This window comes from Equus asinus, chromosome 6 (genome assembly GCF_041296235.1).
Source record: "Equus asinus isolate D_3611 breed Donkey chromosome 6, EquAss-T2T_v2, whole genome shotgun sequence".
NCBI lineage: Eukaryota > Metazoa > Chordata > Mammalia > Perissodactyla > Equidae > Equus > Equus asinus.
Genome location: NC_091795.1, coordinates 45,181,141 through 45,198,253, shown reverse-complemented (window position 1 = coordinate 45,198,253; position 17,113 = coordinate 45,181,141). Strand labels below are relative to the sequence as shown.

Sequence of the window (17,113 nt, the reverse complement as noted above, 5' to 3'; positions counted from 1 at the left end):
ACTGACGTCTCACAAGGTTTTTCTTGATGACGGCGCAAACTTGTTTATCGCCTTTACTTACTGCCTTTCGCACATATACAGATTAGAGGTCATAAAATGCTTTGGCTGTGAATAGCGGGGCAAGAGGGAGACTAGAAGAGTCAGGCATATTTTAGGACAGCCCTATTTGCTTTCCAACAAACACGCACAAAATCGTGCTTCAGGTCCCCTGCGTGGGACTTCTTAGGACAGGAGGCGGAGCCCCGGGGCCCATTGGCGAGCGCTGGAGCCTGTGCGCTGCGCATGCGCGGTGCAGCAGCGCACGTGTTCGAGCCGGAAGAGCCTGGTGGAACTGGAGATTCTTGGGGATGGCAACCGAGATGGAGGCACAGAGCGTGGGGGCCGAGGACGGCTTCACCCAGGTCACCCGCAAGGGTGGCCGGCGGGCGAAGAAACGGCAGGCTGAGCAGCTGTCCCCGGCGGGGGAGGGCGAGGACGCGGGTCGCATGGACACGGAGGAGGCCCGACCCGCGAAGAGGCCCGTCTTCCCGCCCCTCTCCGGGGATGCGTTCCTGGTACTGGCGGGACTCTGGGACAGGAACCGGGCAGGGGCCCGAGGCGGGTCGAGCTGGTGGCCTCTGGGTGATGTTGAAGCTACGGGGGCTCTTCTGGCGTGAAGTTCTAGTAGAGAAGTAACTCTGCTAAAGTTTAATTCGTTCAGTTAAAGGAGGGTTTTTGTGGATCAGCTGTCACTTTACAACTCTACACCAGTTCCTCCAGACGTCTCCTGAGTTTTGTGTTCTTTTATTGTAGGGTGGGAAAGAAGAAACAAGGAAAATCTCAGTCCCAGCTAACAGATACACGCCATTGAAAGAAAACTGGTTGAAGATATTTACTCCTATTGTAGAACATTTGGGACTTCAGATACGCTTTAACTTGAAATCGAGGAATGTAGAAATCAGGGTAAGGAGAATGTCAGCCATTTCCAGATATACTAGGGTTTCTCCTGCAGGAATGAAAATGCCTGAATAGACTTTCCTTAATGGGACTTATTTAGTTAAATGTTTTTCTGATTTAGTGAATTTGAACTTCTCAAATGCCTTCAAAGTCGGCATTTAACACAAATATTAGTTGAATTCATAAGTTGGTTCTGAGAGCATATCAAAGCACTGGCTGTGCCTGTGCATCTTTTTATAATGATGTTCTGTGTTGAATTGAGAAGAGGTCGAGTAAAGATGATGTCGTTAACAGAAATATGTAAATAACAAACCGAAGTACTTGCTACAGTACAGGCCTTATGTATTTTAATGGTATTCTTTTGGGTAAAAAATGTATTATTTTGAGAATAAGTTTTATATCTATATTTACACACACGCACACATATATATTCATTCCATGGTGTCAGTCCGGGAGGTAGACGATTAAAATTAATTGACTTTGGGCTTCTTTTTTCTGGGTGCCAATTTTGTATCAGAATCAATGACCAAAATTAATCATGTCTTCCTTTTTGAGGATTGTTATGCCGTCATTAGGACTGATGTACACTCATCTCTGTTGAGGGACTAAAATAACAGAGTAACCCAGAGAGGCTCTTCTCTAAATAGCTGGTAGAGTGTAAAGTAGAACTTGATAGGAGAACTCCTCTCTCTTCCCATTGCCACTTTCATTCAGGTTTTATGGTTTCCTGCCAAAACTTCTTGTTTCTTTATAGGTTTTTCTTGCTCCATTGCTTTAAATCTCCTTTCCCCACTCCACCCTCCCTGCCAGGGCCTGATTAATTTTCCCATAACACGCTGCTTTTGTTACGATATCCTGGTATCGGCCGTGTCTCTGAAGGGTAAAAGTTAAGTTGGGGACTGAACCTGCCTTTTAAGTAGGAGTCTCAGTCCTAAGTTCGTCTCACCACCTTCTTTGAATATTTTCGTCTTCACACAGGTGGCTTTGCTGTCTGAAGAAGGCCCTCTCCTCCCTACCCACTTTCTCTTCCTACCTCAGTTCCAGTCATCTTTGAGGGTCTAGCTCACATTCTTTGTCCTTTATGATTGGTCCCCTCTTCAGTCATGTCTTCAGTGCCTGGACTTTTATTGTGCTTAGCTGTCTCATGTATTGCAGCATTATCAATGTGGATTCCACTAACGTTTGTTGCTACTGCTCTATGCCAGACACACAGTGGAGCTTTGGCATGCGCTACATCATTTTGGTCTTTAGGACAGCCCTATGAGGTAGATGACATACATACGCCCAGCTTATAGATGTGAGGAAACCGAGGGGGCGAAGGAGTGTCTTGGCCAAAGTCATCAAGCTAATAAGTGAATCTTGATGCTAGTAGGGACCTCTCAGGGTCTCCTGCTCTGACCTCCTTGTTTTACAGGTGAGAAAACTTAAGATCTAGGGTGTCTATGGGACTTGCCCAAGGTCACATATAGGATTAGGCCTGGGAGCTAGTTTTAAATGTGCCATTACACAACCCCGTGTGGTTTTAAATTTGCCAAATATGTGGTCTCTTCAACTAGATTGTGAGAGTGGAAGAGTGGAAATAACAGTTTTGGAATCAGACCTGTATTCGAATCTTATCTTTTTCACTTTTTAGTACTTTAGTTTCCCCTTTGTATTACTTAATATTCAGAGTTGTCGTGAAGATTAGAGCTGCAGTGTGCAAAGCACCTTGGGAGTGCCTGTCTTTTATAGTGAGTGGTGGGCATTTTAGGAATAGCGGCTATTTCTGTGATTCGTGAATAAACTCCTTGAGGGCAGGATCCATCCTTAACCCATTCTAGGCAGTCAGTCCTGGAGCGGTTGCTTTGGGAAACATCAGCTTATCAATGATGATTGAAGTCAGGAGGTGGAGCGGGACTCCTAGGAGACTGACTGCACTGAAGGGGAGGAGGACCAGCTCGGGCATTGACGGGATGAACCAGCCTGGGCCCCTTCGGAGTGTGAGCCGTTGAGCTGTGCCAGAGGGATCTTGCTGATAATCCCCGAGCCAGATCAGGCGTGGAGTGCAGTCGGTCATTTGATGGTCTTTGGGTGGAACTGCCCAGCTCTGGAGCTGGGAATGTTTTATTTTGCAAAGTAAACACAGTACTTACATCACTAAAAACTGGGTCGCAGAGAATATGTTGGGGAAAGGTGATGGTGAAGGCAATTAAGAAAATGGGAAATATTATCTTTTTCATCCCCAGCTATAATTTGTGCTGCTTTTTTCTTTAACAGACATGTAAAGAAACCAAGGATGTTAGTGCTCTGACAAAAGCAGCTGATTTTGTGAAAGCCTTTATTCTCGGGTTTCAGGTAGAGGTGAGTGATTTCATGACGTCTTGAAATGGGGGCTTGAAAAATACTCAGTATGAATGTTTCAATGGATTTGAGTTGGGTTTTTTTTTTTTTTCTGAGTTTTCTAGTTCTTTAATTTGTGAATTTTAGCTTAACACTCATTCTCAGGTGTTTGTTTTTATATTTTAGGACGCACTTGCCCTCATTAGGTTGGATGACCTCTTCCTAGAGTCTTTTGAAATTACAGATGGTGAGCGTATGGTGTTCTTTCTTATGAAATACTGTAGTTTTGTACTGTGTGACTCTCAGCTTTCTCATAACATCAATTGAACTGTATTATTAGCAGCATTTTTTAAAATATCTATTTTGTGTATTTTATTAGGGAAATTTAATGATTAAACTTTATGTGGAAGTGGGTGGTGCACTGGAAGGAACTGCTTACCTCTCGACATCTTGCTTTTCTTATTTAGTTAAGCCCTTAAAGGGAGACCACCTGTCAAGGGCAATAGGAAGAATCGCTGGCAAAGGAGGAAAAACCAAATTCACCATAGAGAATGTGACACGCACACGGATAGTTTTGGCTGATGTGTAAGTATGTGATCTTGAGAAAATTACTGTCATCATTTATATTTGATCTTCTGCTGGTTTCAAAAAGTCATAAAGATTGTATTTTATGCATAATGTCATGGCTAAATCTTTGTCAGTGTATGGTTCTGGATGAATGGATACCTACTTTGAAAGCAGATTAAGTTAGTTGAGAAAATCGTAGAAATTATAGCTTTTTTCTCCATTAGCAATGAAGGAAATGTTTAGAATCCCTATTAAAAGAAATTACATGACAGGTGAAGATTTAAATAGTATCTGAGGAATCTATTAAATCAGGAGAGAGCAGGGAGTAGGTGTTTTAAATGCCATTGTGAAACTTTCCTTTTAAAAATATATATATATATACATAAATATTCATTTATTTATAAAAGCCTTTCATAAAAGGAAGATGATTATTGCATGTTGGGTGAGAGCAGTTATATGCGAACATAAATAAGATGATACAGGCTTATAAAAAGGATGTAGGAAGTCAAGCTGGGATTACCCCTGTCTGAGGTTGGAGCTGCTCCGTTGCCAAGTTGGGGTTCCTGGCAGATGGCTCAGAGATTATGTAATGCCGTGAAGTTGTGAAATGAAGTGGTTGACTGAGAGGAGAAGGGATCTGCCTGCTACTAAACCCAGAAATAATTTTATTTAAAATCATATTATCTTTGCTCTAAACTGCAGGGCTCACCATTATTTAGAATCTAAATTGTAGACTATTTTTTATACTCTAAAGATAACCATAATACTACGTTGGTAGCCCTCTTTCCCTGAAGACAGGCGTCTTCTAATTCTGATCTTTTATTATGAATCAAGCCCAGAGTTGGGAATATGGAGTCATGGGAAAAGCTTTTTTGAATTAGAAATTTTTGTATACCACGTTTAAAAAATATCACATATAGCCCTAAAAACTTTCGTGAATTTAGAAATCTAAAAATGTAACTGATTTGCTCATCAAATTTTGGGCAGTCTGTCATATACATTTATAAATATATTTATAAGTGTTAACTTAAAGTTTACTAGTGGCACTACTTTTTTTCAACTGTATTGCAGTGTGATTTACATACAATAAAATCCACCTGTGTTAAGTATACCGTCCAGCGAGGTTTTGGCAGATGTTCTCTAGTCCTGTCATCCCACCGCACTCACACAGTTCCATCACTCCAGGAGTTCCTTGTACATCTTTGCAGCCCCATCCAGTTCCCGGGCAGTCACTGATCCACTTTCTGTCACTATGGTTTTGCCTTTTGTAGAAATTCATATAAATGGAAATACACAGTATGCTGTCTTTGGTGTATGGCTTCCTTTAATTAGCATGTTGTTTCGAGCTTCTCCATTCTGTTGGGTGTCTCAGTAATTCCTTCTTACTGCCAAGTCCTCGTCCATTGTATGGCCATGCTGCGCTTGTTTATCCATTCACAGTGGATGGACATTTGCGTTGTTTTCAGTTTGGTGCTATTATGAATAATGTTGCTATTGAATTACTTTTTATATCTTTTGTACAAACTGAATTAGACACTACTCGAAAGTAAAGTACTGTCTTCTTGTTTTTGCTATAAATAGGCTAATTGGAAATCCACATGTGCAACAATTTATATTATGATATAGCCATAAGATGGACTATTATGTACCTGTAAATGTTATTTTTAATGAGTTGCTAATAACTTGGCAAAATACAATAAAATGTGAGCAAGACATAAAACTAAAAACTGTTTTCCACATATATTCAGTATATCAGACAGGAAATATTGCCCCTGTGTCCTGAGACGTATATTCTCTTGCAACTACTGCCCCATTATTTGTGTTGTTCTGTGTAGGAAGACTACTCACGCTTTATATATTCTTGCTATTTCTATTTCCTCATCTTTCATGCTCTATTTTAAAGAATTTTATTTTTATCAAAGTTAGACATTCACATACTTTAAAAAGCCAAAAATTGCTACTGCCTACCTAAATTTCCCCCTCCTCAGAGGAATCAATTTCCACTCTTTTGGCTAATTTTTAAAAATCATTCATCTCCATATTTCCAAATATCTTGTTTATATACCAGCTTGTGGATTTTTGTTTCGGATTCACTGTTGGCTTTCTACCATGAAAGATGAAGATTTAGCTTGCTTTCACCCCTCCCCCACCTCCAGCCCACACTCCTCCTTTCTGGAAATCCAGTTTACTGGGTCCTCCCCCTCCTCCCCATACATTGTGGGTTTTAATAGACCAGTGTTCAGTATTACCCGAGTACAGAACTGCTGCTCAGCATAGTTAAGAGCTGAGCCAGTTGATAAATGGTGATTATTTATCTGTTCTTTGCAACTTTGTTTTCCTTTGAACAAATAATTCTTAGCTGTCTGTGTGCTTTCTGAATTTTCAGTGTACTGATGCAACAAAAATCTGTATGTTGTCTCTGTCTCCTCTTGGTGTATCCAGGTGTGTCAAACACTTTAGAAGTCTCCTGGAGCCTTCTATTCTAGCAGCACTGCCACCCTCCCTGCCTGGGGCCCAGCTGCTGTCCTGGGTTCTCCGCTCACCTTTGCCCCTGGCTGTTTGCATCCCTTGGTTCTTGGATTCTTTTTCCTGAATACTCATTGATTTTGTATTTTATTTGGTTCTTTTTGATTTGATAGTTGTTTATATTGCAAAATGATCACCACAATAAGTCTGGTTAACACCCGTCACCATACATAGTTACAGAATGTTTTTTTCTTGTGATGAGAACTTTTAAGAGCTAATCTGTTAACAACTTTCTGATATGCAATACAGTATTATTAACTATAGTTACCAAGCGGGACGTTACATCCCCCGGACTTATTTATTCTACAGCAGGAAGTTTGTACCTTTTGACTTGCCCCATTTCACTCACCCGCTTGACTACTTGTTTTGGTGCTGTACACAGTCCAGGAGCTAGCTGAGCAGAGGAAGTACATTTTTTGAGACCTTCTGGTTCTGAAGATGTCTTCCAGCCTGGCCAAGTATACAGTTCTGTTACAAATCATTTTCATTCAGAATTTTGAAGGCATTGCTACATTACCTTCTAGCTTTCAGTGTTGCTACTGAGAAGTCCAAAGCCATTTTGATTCCTGATTCTTTTAGCTCCTTCCTGGCAGTTATACTATGGTCTTCATCCCGTGTTCTGAAGTTTCACAGGGATGTGCGTTGGTGTGGGTCTATTTTTATTCATCTTACTGGGTCCTTTTAAACTAGAAGCTCCATTTTCTACTGTTCTTAGAAATCTTCTTGAATTACTTCTTTGATTTTCCTTCTCTTTTCCCATCCTATCTGGAATCCTTTCTCTAAGTACCTTCTAATCCTGCTATTTAGTTTTCCTAACATGTTGTCCTTGGTTCGTGGGTGCATGAAGGGAGCTTTTCTCGTCTGGCTGGTTTTGTTCTGTTTTTGTTGTTTTTATTCTCCTCTCCCTGCAGTCTCTGTTTCTGGGATGCTTTCTTCACTTTGCCGGTTGTGGCCTTCACTCTCTGGCAGTAGAGGCTTCCTCACATTCTGGTGATCTTCAGCGTGTGCCATACGTGAGAGTGGGACGGTAACGAGCAATAGAAGCCCTGACCTCAGGGTGCATGGTGACGGCATTGACTGTAGGCTTCACTCAGGGGGACTGGCCAGGCTATTTCTTTGGGGAAGCCCTGATTTCAGTTTCTTTAGTCTTTCTTATTGAGCAGGTCAGGTTCCCCAGATAAGTATTCTCCAGTCTCTTTGCTGCCAGATGTTTGGAGCCCAGTTATGGAAGACAGCTGGAGGTCTCAACATTCAGGGTGCAAATGTTTGCTTGACGTTTCCCCTCTTGTTAGCATGGGACTCCTCCTTCAGCCGTGCCTGATACCCCAGGACCAGACACCATGATTTTCGCCTTCTCCAGTGAGCAGCGCCCTCACAGTTTTGCAGAGTTACAGAGGGGTGGTGCCTGTTTGCACAGGGTGGGGAAGAAAATCTGGGGATCATCTTGAACAGACTTTAACTGATTCTCTTGTTTTTAGCCTCACTTTTACCCCAGTTTCAGAAATATCTGAGCCTATGGCAGGGAGAGGGTTCTGCTTGATGTTCCCACTGCCGATTCAGTGTCAGTTTACTGACATTTTGGAAGATGAGTTTGAAAAGGCAAAATGCTCTATTGTCAATCTAATTTGAGTCATTCAGCAAGGAATATTAAAAGGGTCTAGAGGATCCTCAGTGAGTACAGAAGAGATTTAGTTAAACTGCGGAAAGCTTTGCAGTTGAAATCCAAAGACGTTTTAATTAAGTACAGTATTTCTTGCATTTCTGGGTACTCAATCATCCTAGCTCGGCCAGGGTGTAATCTTGGACAGGTTTCTTGATTTCTTTTAAACTTCTTTCCTCATCTGTAAAATGGGAATAGCATCTACCTAATAAAGCTCACGTGAGAATTAAGTGAAAAGATGTATATGAAGCCCTGGCACAGAGGGAACATCACTGCATGGCAGCCATTATTAACCAAGAATCTTAACTTAGTTTTTAAAAAAATTTTTTTGTTTATGTCATTTGTTAATTTTGGGGGAATATAATTCACACACCATAAAATTTCCCCTTTCAAAGTCGTTTTTAGTATATTTACCAAGTTGTGCAACCATTCCCACCACCTGCATTTGGGAATCCGTATCTATCCTGATTTTCCAGAGGTTCTGGATTACAGGATTTAGTTAAATGCTTTTTGTTGTTAACTTCTCTCACTTTTTCTCTTGCAGGAAAGTTCATATCCTTGGCTCTTTCCAAAACATCAAGATGGCAAGAACTGCCATTTGTAACCTCATCCTGGGTAACAGCAGTTTCTTTCTTTGGTGTTTTCTCTGGAAAGAAAAGAATAGGAATCTAGGAACTCAGTCTAGATTTGCACATGCGTTTAGGATAAGGGTCATGTTGAAGATGGCAGGTAGAAACTCGAGGGTTCACAAATATGGGCCTAGAAAAAAAAGTAGGAATATTTTTGCTAGGATTCCATCTGTCTGCCTGCTAGAGAAGAGCAAGGGTTTATTGGGTTCTATTGCTTAAATCTTTGTGGCTTTCCCCTGATAAGGTGCACAGAAAAGCCATTCCAGAGTAGCAGGCAACACCATGTTTTAGGTTCAACAAGAAGGAAGCTGCTATCAGCACCGGTCAACTTAATCCAATTAGTCCCATTTTCAAACTGTGTGGCAAAGTCAGTAACTTCCGATAGGAGTGACAGGATTGTAGCAGCCTGCTCAGAAAACACTTGAGATTCTCCCTCAGTGCCCAGGTCTGACTGACTAGCTTCTTTTTGAAATATTTTGACAACTCAGTGCCTTTGGTTCTTAGGATTTCCAATGTTTTTTGAAGAATATTTGGGTATGGATTCCTTTATGGTTCTTTCGTTGATTTAAGATCCAATGGAAAAAATGTCCCTGTTCTTTTCAGAGTTGTAGACTGTTTTCTATGTAGCCTCCATATATGTGAGTATATTCATATAGGTAAACATTTTTCTTTCCTCTACAGGAAATCCTCCATCAAAGGTTTATGGCAATATTCGAGCCGTGGCTAGCAGAGCAGCAGATCGATTCTGATTTCAAATCAGACTTTTTTTATCTTGTCTTTGGACTCTAGAGAAAAAGACCTTCCCCTCTACAAGTGGTCACAAGAAACCACGTGAAGAATTTCTCAGTCACTTTAAGCCTTGGTCCCATCTTCCATTCTCAGCCAGAAGCATAAAGGAAAAGTTTGATGGTATTCACACTCAACAGTTCTGAGGATAATTTAAATGTCGAAATTTACTACCATTATTATACTTACATAGTAATTATAATTTATCATTTTTTAATTTTAAATCACGTGCAGATTTTCAGTTTATAATTCTCTCATTCGGAGGGAAACTTCTTGTTTAAACAGTTCTGTATGAATTTATAAGTTTTTTATTTATAGATTTATAACTCTATACACATTTCTTCTTTAAATTGTAATTGAAGAATTCTCTTAGAAAGCCTCTCTGCATCATGACCCTTAAACTGAGTGGCCTGTGACTATTTCAGAGTCAGGTCAGAGCAGCAGTTTACTGTACTGTGGGAACCAAGAAAGGCTAACCTTGCACCTGTTTGCAGTTTGTAAAGTTAAAATTAAAGACCTACATCACACGGCGGATGTGAGGAGAGAGTTTTATTTTTCAAATAAGTATTTAATGAAAGTAGTCAGACATTACCAATGTTGGGTATATTTCCTCTAAGTTGTAAAATATGGTGAAAGAATGATTTTACAACCCTCAGAAAACTGCTGTGTTCTGCAGATGTAATAGATTGTGTTAACTAGTGTCTGCCTATTTAAATATTATCTGATTGATTTTACACATTTTTTAAATGAAAGGAACTCCCTTATTAAACATGATTGTGATACTTTCTTTTGTACATCTCTCAAACTCTTGATCAAAACTTTTTAACTTTAATGATGGGAGCATTAGAAAGTTCATGTAAGAACAGGGAAAACTATTATTAGCTTCTGCTTCCTTTCTATCAGTTACATTGCCACTGTCCCAAACTAGTTTGTATATTGTGTGGGATTACATATACTTACATATTGTGGTGGGAATCCAATGGGAAATTGCTGGAAATGTCTCAGCAATCGTTTTTTTAATCCTTTGGCCACACAGCAACATGGAGTATGTGAGTGACTATCAAATCTCTTTACTCACATCTTTCTGAAGAGGAGGAATTTGTTAGGATTTTCTTGCTCTGGAGTCTGCACAGGCTTCAGAGGTACTTGCCCACCCTCTTGCTTTGCCCAGGAAGTTATATTCAAAAGTGTGACCACTGGGGGTGTACTTTTCTGGGGAATGAGTCTACAATTTTAATCAGGTTATCAAAGTACTTGCACTGGAATGAACCATTGCTAGGTAACCATTAATCTTTTGGGTTTTTAAGGAAGGAGCATAATTTTGATGGGGAAAACGGGTTTTCTATGGAAAGTGCAGTAATGTTTGGTATGGTTTGAATTGACTTCCTTTTGAAGATTTCTTAGGTAGTCAGAACTGTCAGTAATACAAGAGAGGAAATATATTTCTCTGGTAGTTGCTGAAATTTGGTTTGGCGACTTGAGTTTTGGGCCCCTCCCTGGTCAGGCATCTCTCCCCTCCCCTGGGAGAGTATCACTACTTGCGCTTTGAAAGTGAGACACAATGTTAGAGGAAACCAAAGTAATTCTTGGAATGGGAATGATGGAGGAGGAGTTGAGGTAATACATCTATTTCACAATGGTAGTTAATCTTAACACCTGGATCAAATCACTTCTTGAAAGCCTTCTCTAAGGCCTGGACACTAAATTAATACCTCAACCTCAGCCATGCTTATCCATGTTTCTATGGCCATTGTCTTGCTATACTGTGGTTATTATAGTGTCTGCCTCCCACAGTAAAGCCTCTGATCTTTGGGTACTCAGTACCTAGTACAATTTCTGACGTGTAACAGTGTATGTATTTACTGATCCATCGACTGGGGGATGAGCCTGAGAGACAAGCACTTTTTGGATACTCAATGGCTGATAAAGGAGACCACCTTGGTAGTTTCCTCCTAGACATTCCAGAAGATTTGGGCTCCAACTCTAATGCTACCTAGAACTAGGATGGCAAAGAAGAAAGCTCATGCTCATTGAGCATCTGGGAAAGAGACCTAGTTTTCCTGCTCCCAAAGCCATGTTAAGATTGGGACGTCATGCTTAAGGTTAGATTACTGAAAGTATACAGTGACAGTGTACATAACCATCCTACAACTTGCAAAATGCTTGTATTGTACAAATGTTTGTTACTTGGTCAAAGAAACTAGTAAATCTTGAGGTTTGAGAGAGCAAAGACTTGCTAACTTGATCTGGTTAGCAGATCGATTTCTAATGCCCAAGGGAATTAAAAGGTTGAAGTAGCAATGGACTTTGGCTTAAATGTTTGCTAATGCAGGGAGAGATTTCTGACCATGTGGGAATTTTTGAAGAATAAGCATTAATAATTCAAGACATATATGACCTTAAACGCCATTTCTTTCTTTGTGGGCAAGTGCTGGAAACTATCCAGAAAGACTGAGGTTCTTTTTCTTACAATCTTTTCTCCTCTTTTAAATTGTGGTTATATAATTTACCATTTTCACCATTTTGGAGTACACAGTTAAGTGGCATTAAGTACATTCCCATTGTTACATAACAACACCATCCATCTCCAGAACTTTATCTTCCCTAGCTGGAACTGTACCCATTAAACACTAACTCCCTATTTCCCCCTCCCGGCCCTTAGCAACCTCCATTCTACTTTGTCTCTATGAATTTGACAACTCCAGGAACTCATATAAGTAGAATGATACAATATTGTCCTTTTCTAACTGGCTTACTTTACTCAGCAAAGTATCTTCAAGGTTCATGCATGTTGTAGCATGTGTCAGAATTTCCTTCCTTTTGTGGATGAGTAATATTCCATTGTTGTAACACCACATTTTGACTATTCATCTGTCACAGACACTTAGATTGCTTCTACCTTTTGGCTATTGTGAATAATGCTGCTATGAACATGAGTGTACAAATATCTATTTGAGTTCCTGCTTTCACTTCTCTTGGGTACATACCCAGAAGTGGAATTGCTGGATCACGATAATTCAGTTAAATTTTTTTGAGGAATCACTATGCCATTTTCCACAGTGAGTACACCATTTGACATTCCCACTAGCAATGCACTAGGGTTCCAATTTCTCCACATCCTCGCCAAGACCTTTTTTTGGTAACAGCCATGCTAATAAGTATGAAATGCTATCTGGTGGCTTTGATTTGCATTTCCATAATGACTAGTACTGTTGAGCAACTTTTCATGTGCTATCGGCCATTTCACATGCTGTTTGGAGAAATGTCTATTCAAGTCCTTTGCCCATTTTTAATCAGGTTTTTTTTGTTGTTGATTGTAGTTATATATTCTGGATAGAACTCTTATCAGATACATGATTTACAAATGTTATCTTCCATTCTGTGGGTTGCCTTTTCTCTCTACTGAGTCATCTTTTCTGCTCTTGAGAGCATTACAACTAGGTAAAGAAAGGGAGACCTGGAGCTTAAAGGGATCTGTTGGTTTACGCTTAACAAATGTCCACTCCTAGGATAGTCCAAGGAGCCAGAGTCCAGTGGATGGTATCTTATAACCAGTGCATACCTGACAATATGAGTGTTCTGGGTACAAAACGCCCCTAACAGCCCATAACTTATCTGGGCCATGTATGTCATTTACCTGCCACAAGTATGTCAAGTGCTTCTTATTACAGTGCTAGGCATATGTAGTAGGAACTCTACAAAGTTGAATGAAAGTCAAGTGGTTGAATGTCTAAAAAAAATACTTTTACCTTTTATGAAGAGTGACAAAGTACTGAATAGAATTTATTATAGAATCACCACCTGTATAGACAGGGTGTCTCCTATTACCTAATTCATTTATTGAGCAAACAGAGTTAGGCAGAATAATGGACAACTGAGGATATCGGTGACCAAGGGACAGAAATCATTGCCCTTGTGGAGCTTTTTCATTCATTTTATTTCAATAACTGGGGAACCAAATAATATAAAATACATACATTATGTCAAAAGAGGTTAAATGCTCTGGAAGAAGAGAAGAGAGTGGGGTAAAGGAGACCCAGTGTATTCGTATGTTTAAACAGGGTGGCCAGGCGAGTTCCTGTTGGGCTAGGACAGACCTGAACAAAGACTTGGAGGCATTAGCTGGGGGACATCTGGCGCGGGAAGAGAGAGTGCAAAGGCCTGGAGCAGCAGCCAGCCACAGGCTCCAGGAACCACAGGGAGGCCAAGGGGGCTGGAAGCGGAGGGGTGAGTGGTAAAGGAATGAGATAGGGCTTTGCAGGTCGTTGTAATGACTCGTGTTTTTACCCAGTGATAAAGCAGATTTATTTTTACTTATGGCTTATAATCAAACATCAATTTATAAGAGTTTTTTAAAACATCCAAAAGAATGAAAATATCTAATGGCTGTGAAAGCCCAAAGACCGCTGTGAATACAGTCAAGCAAGTTTCAAATATTTTATTTTCTTATTCATACAGTATGAAGTTTTCTAAAGATCCCACAACATGATGTTTCATGCAGAAGAAAAACTAAACATTCAACATAAACCACCCCCTCCCCCACCCACACACTAAAAAAAAAAAGGAAAAGGAAAAACCCTCATTCCCCAGTAAGGAAATAATGTTTGCACTATTTTTCTGTAACGCCAGCCAAGATATGCACAAGCAAGAGAAATAGAAAGCATTTGCTAAAATATTCGTAACAAATACTTATGTACAAAAATTCACAAAAGACTAGTTCCCCCTTGAAGCGGAGCACATGGCAGTTGACACTGGAGCAGATCAAACCACTGGCTGGGATTATAAGCCACGTACTGATCCAGAGGAAGAAAGTTACATGTAGTGGAGATTTTCAGTTTGAACATTAACATTTCCAAAGTTTGGCAACATTATCTTTTTAAATTATGCAAATTATGTAAACAAGAGGTACATTTTAAATCGATCTACATGCAAACTCCACGTCATGCAAGGACACCAAGCACCGGGACTTTTCTCTCACAGACAGAGCCCATGATGTGCAGCACTTAGTTGAAGGAACAGCGATGGAGGCAGGTGGGCCCAATTCCAGACTCATTCACCTGGATTCCACCTGCCCTTCCCACTCATGATTATAAAACCAGTTTTCGTAGAAAAACTATTTAGGGAAAGACTACTGTCCTAGAAAGCTAACCAAAATGTCTTCTTCCAGCCAACAGTACCTTTGCAGAGAAGGGAAGGGATAACAGCAAGTGGTGGAACATGATACACTACTTTTATATCACACAAATTTATTAAGTTGTCATCCATTACAAATATGGGCAAATCAAGGAAGAAAACCATCATGCACTCTCTATGCCTTGTGGTAAAGAAATTTAAGATAAAATTTTGCTCTTCTGTGGCATATACAGATTAGTGAGATTTCTCCCATTTAAATCACAAATATATGTGGGTGTTCAGATACATGCACATTAAATATCACCAGTTTTTTAGATTAGCTGCAAGTCTTTTGAAACACAGAAGGGAAATTTATGATTTAAACGTAAGTTTAATGACAAATTATTTACCCATGTAATAAGACAAACGGATATCCTAAGCAGTTACATGATTACTTCAGGTACTCTTCATTAAGTAATGTCTAAGATAAATCATGATTGCTTTATATAGCTTCTGGCCTTTATGTATAAAATCACAACTGATAACTTACATTTATTCAGGGACATTTAATAAATGTAATGGCTCCTAGTTACCAAGTAACAATGAAGCAGCCATAAGCTTTGTGCAGTTACGATACAAACAAGAGAATGAGCTCTTGGCAGTAGCACTGAACTATACTTTCTCCTCAAGCAGAGATGTAGTGAGAGCTGCTCAGCAATGAGACGCAGTCCCTGGAAATATATTGATAGGTATAAATAAAGTTACAAACTCCTTTGTTACAAAAATGTAATTAAGGTAAATAATAGGACATTAACAAATGCTTTGTCGATCTCTCAAAGGAGAAAGCACAGGAAAAGGAAAATAGCTGGCCTAATACCCGGCTCAAATCGTACAATCTTCTATCTATATATAAAACTGTGTGAAATAAAAGTAAGGATGCTTTATGTTCTGCTTGGCACTTTTGTACTCTATCATTTTGTTTCTGAATCAAGTATATTAAATTAAAGCCAACCTACTACACATACAGAAAGCTACATATATCTATATATAAATATTTACATATGTATATATAGATACTTTCTTGTTATAAAAGATGAAGAAAAATAAATTAAAAAGCCAACCCCTTCCCTTTCTTCACCACATTGATATGCTCTTTTCCTGCTGCTGTCCTTCAGACTTTAAAGTGCTACACCGAGTTATTGAGAGAATCAGAGTTCAATAACACTTAGTTGGCTTCATGAGGCTCGTGTTGGAAAATGTGGCTTCACAGAGAAAAATACTTCCATTTAAATACACAGAGAGCATTGCTGGACGTCTTGAGCAGATCTTCAGAGATGGAGAAGAAAGCAAAAGTGTTGGGTGGTACTCTTTAAAAAGAGTCACACATCTACCACCATCTTTTTGTGGATATCTAGGCCACCTACAACCTGCAAGAGACCGGAACAAATCAAGCTTAACCAAGTTCGAGAAACTCCTTTTTACTAGTCTAACTGCCCTATCAAAACCACAATTTAAAAAACAAACTATTTTAACCATTTTCAGAAGCTGTTTTTTTTTTAAAGTTGTGTTGCCTCTGGTTAGAATTTTCACTGCTTCTTTATCCCAGGATAACAGGCATTTTTTTGTGTTCTAGCACAAGGGTTGGTAAACTTATTCTGTAAAGGGCCAAACAGTCAATATTTTAGGCTTTGCAGGCCACATATAATTTCTCTTGCATTTTCTTCTTCCACTTTTTTTTAACACTGAAAATGTAAAAAACTGTTCTTAGCTCAAAGACATACAAACAGGCCGTGGGCAGGATCTGGCCCCCTCTGTGGTTTGCCAACCCCTACTTTAGTAGTTTAATATTAAATGATAACTAGATGTTGCCATAAAAATCGTCCTCAAAAACCAAATATCCGCTTCACTGTCAGTCTATTCTAGAAGGTATTAAAAAGTACCAAACAAATAAAATTTTCGGCACATTATTTTCCTGGAGTCGAACACATGTAGAGTTGTTACAGACATCTCAGTGAACTGACATGGTAATTTAAAAGTGTAATTATCTGTATTATTATTTGAGGGATAAATTTTACTAAGTATAACCTACATAGAGAAAGTGCCTATGTCCTAAGTGTTCAGAGCCTGGTGAATTTTGAGTGAATACCCAAGCAACCAGCACCCAGACCATCAGCAGGCCTCTTCCGCCCGCCTCCAGCGCCAGCCATCCTCCTCCTCCGGCCCCACCACACACAGAGAGGTAACCACTACCGTGCCTTTAACATCATAGATTAGTTCAGTTTGTTTTTATACATTTTATAAATAAAACCTTTTGTGTCTGGCTTGTTTCACTCAATACTGTCTGTGAGATTAATCCATGTTGTTTGGTATAGGTGCATCTGCATTATTTTTTAATTTAAACTTTTTTTTTATTATTTGAAACATAAAGCTTCACCAGCCAATTAGTTCTACAACTTCTGCCACAGAAACAGCACTACGCTACCCTGTCTCATTCTCTATTTCCTTTCACCTAGAGGCCATCACTTACAACTTTCAGCTGATTGTCGGTATTTACCTACAGGTCTCCAAGCAACATTCC

The 17,113-nt window shown here is 39.6% G+C and overlaps 2 protein-coding genes across 2 annotated transcripts in view; one reads left to right on the top strand and one right to left on the bottom strand.

Annotated features, from left to right (window-relative positions):
• Positions 1-220: 220 nt before the first annotated feature.
• PNO1 (partner of NOB1 homolog) lies at positions 221-10,148 on the top strand. Its single transcript, XM_014836762.3, has 7 exons — positions 221-554; positions 793-942; positions 3,193-3,276; positions 3,442-3,502; positions 3,723-3,840; positions 8,553-8,623; positions 9,319-10,148. Exons 1-7 carry the CDS (start codon positions 348-350, stop codon positions 9,384-9,386), a joined length of 759 nt encoding a protein of 252 aa, XP_014692248.1. The 5' UTR covers positions 221-347; the 3' UTR covers positions 9,387-10,148.
• Positions 10,149-13,846: 3,698 nt separating this feature from the next.
• Positions 13,847-17,113, bottom strand: part of PPP3R1 (protein phosphatase 3 regulatory subunit B, alpha) — a 62,410-nt gene continuing 59,143 nt past the window's right edge. Inside the window, exon 6 of the mRNA XM_044772602.2 lies at positions 13,847-15,962. Within this exon, the coding sequence (XP_044628537.1) occupies positions 15,915-15,962 (48 nt within the window). The 3' untranslated portion in view covers positions 13,847-15,914. The remainder of the gene's footprint in view (positions 15,963-17,113) is intronic.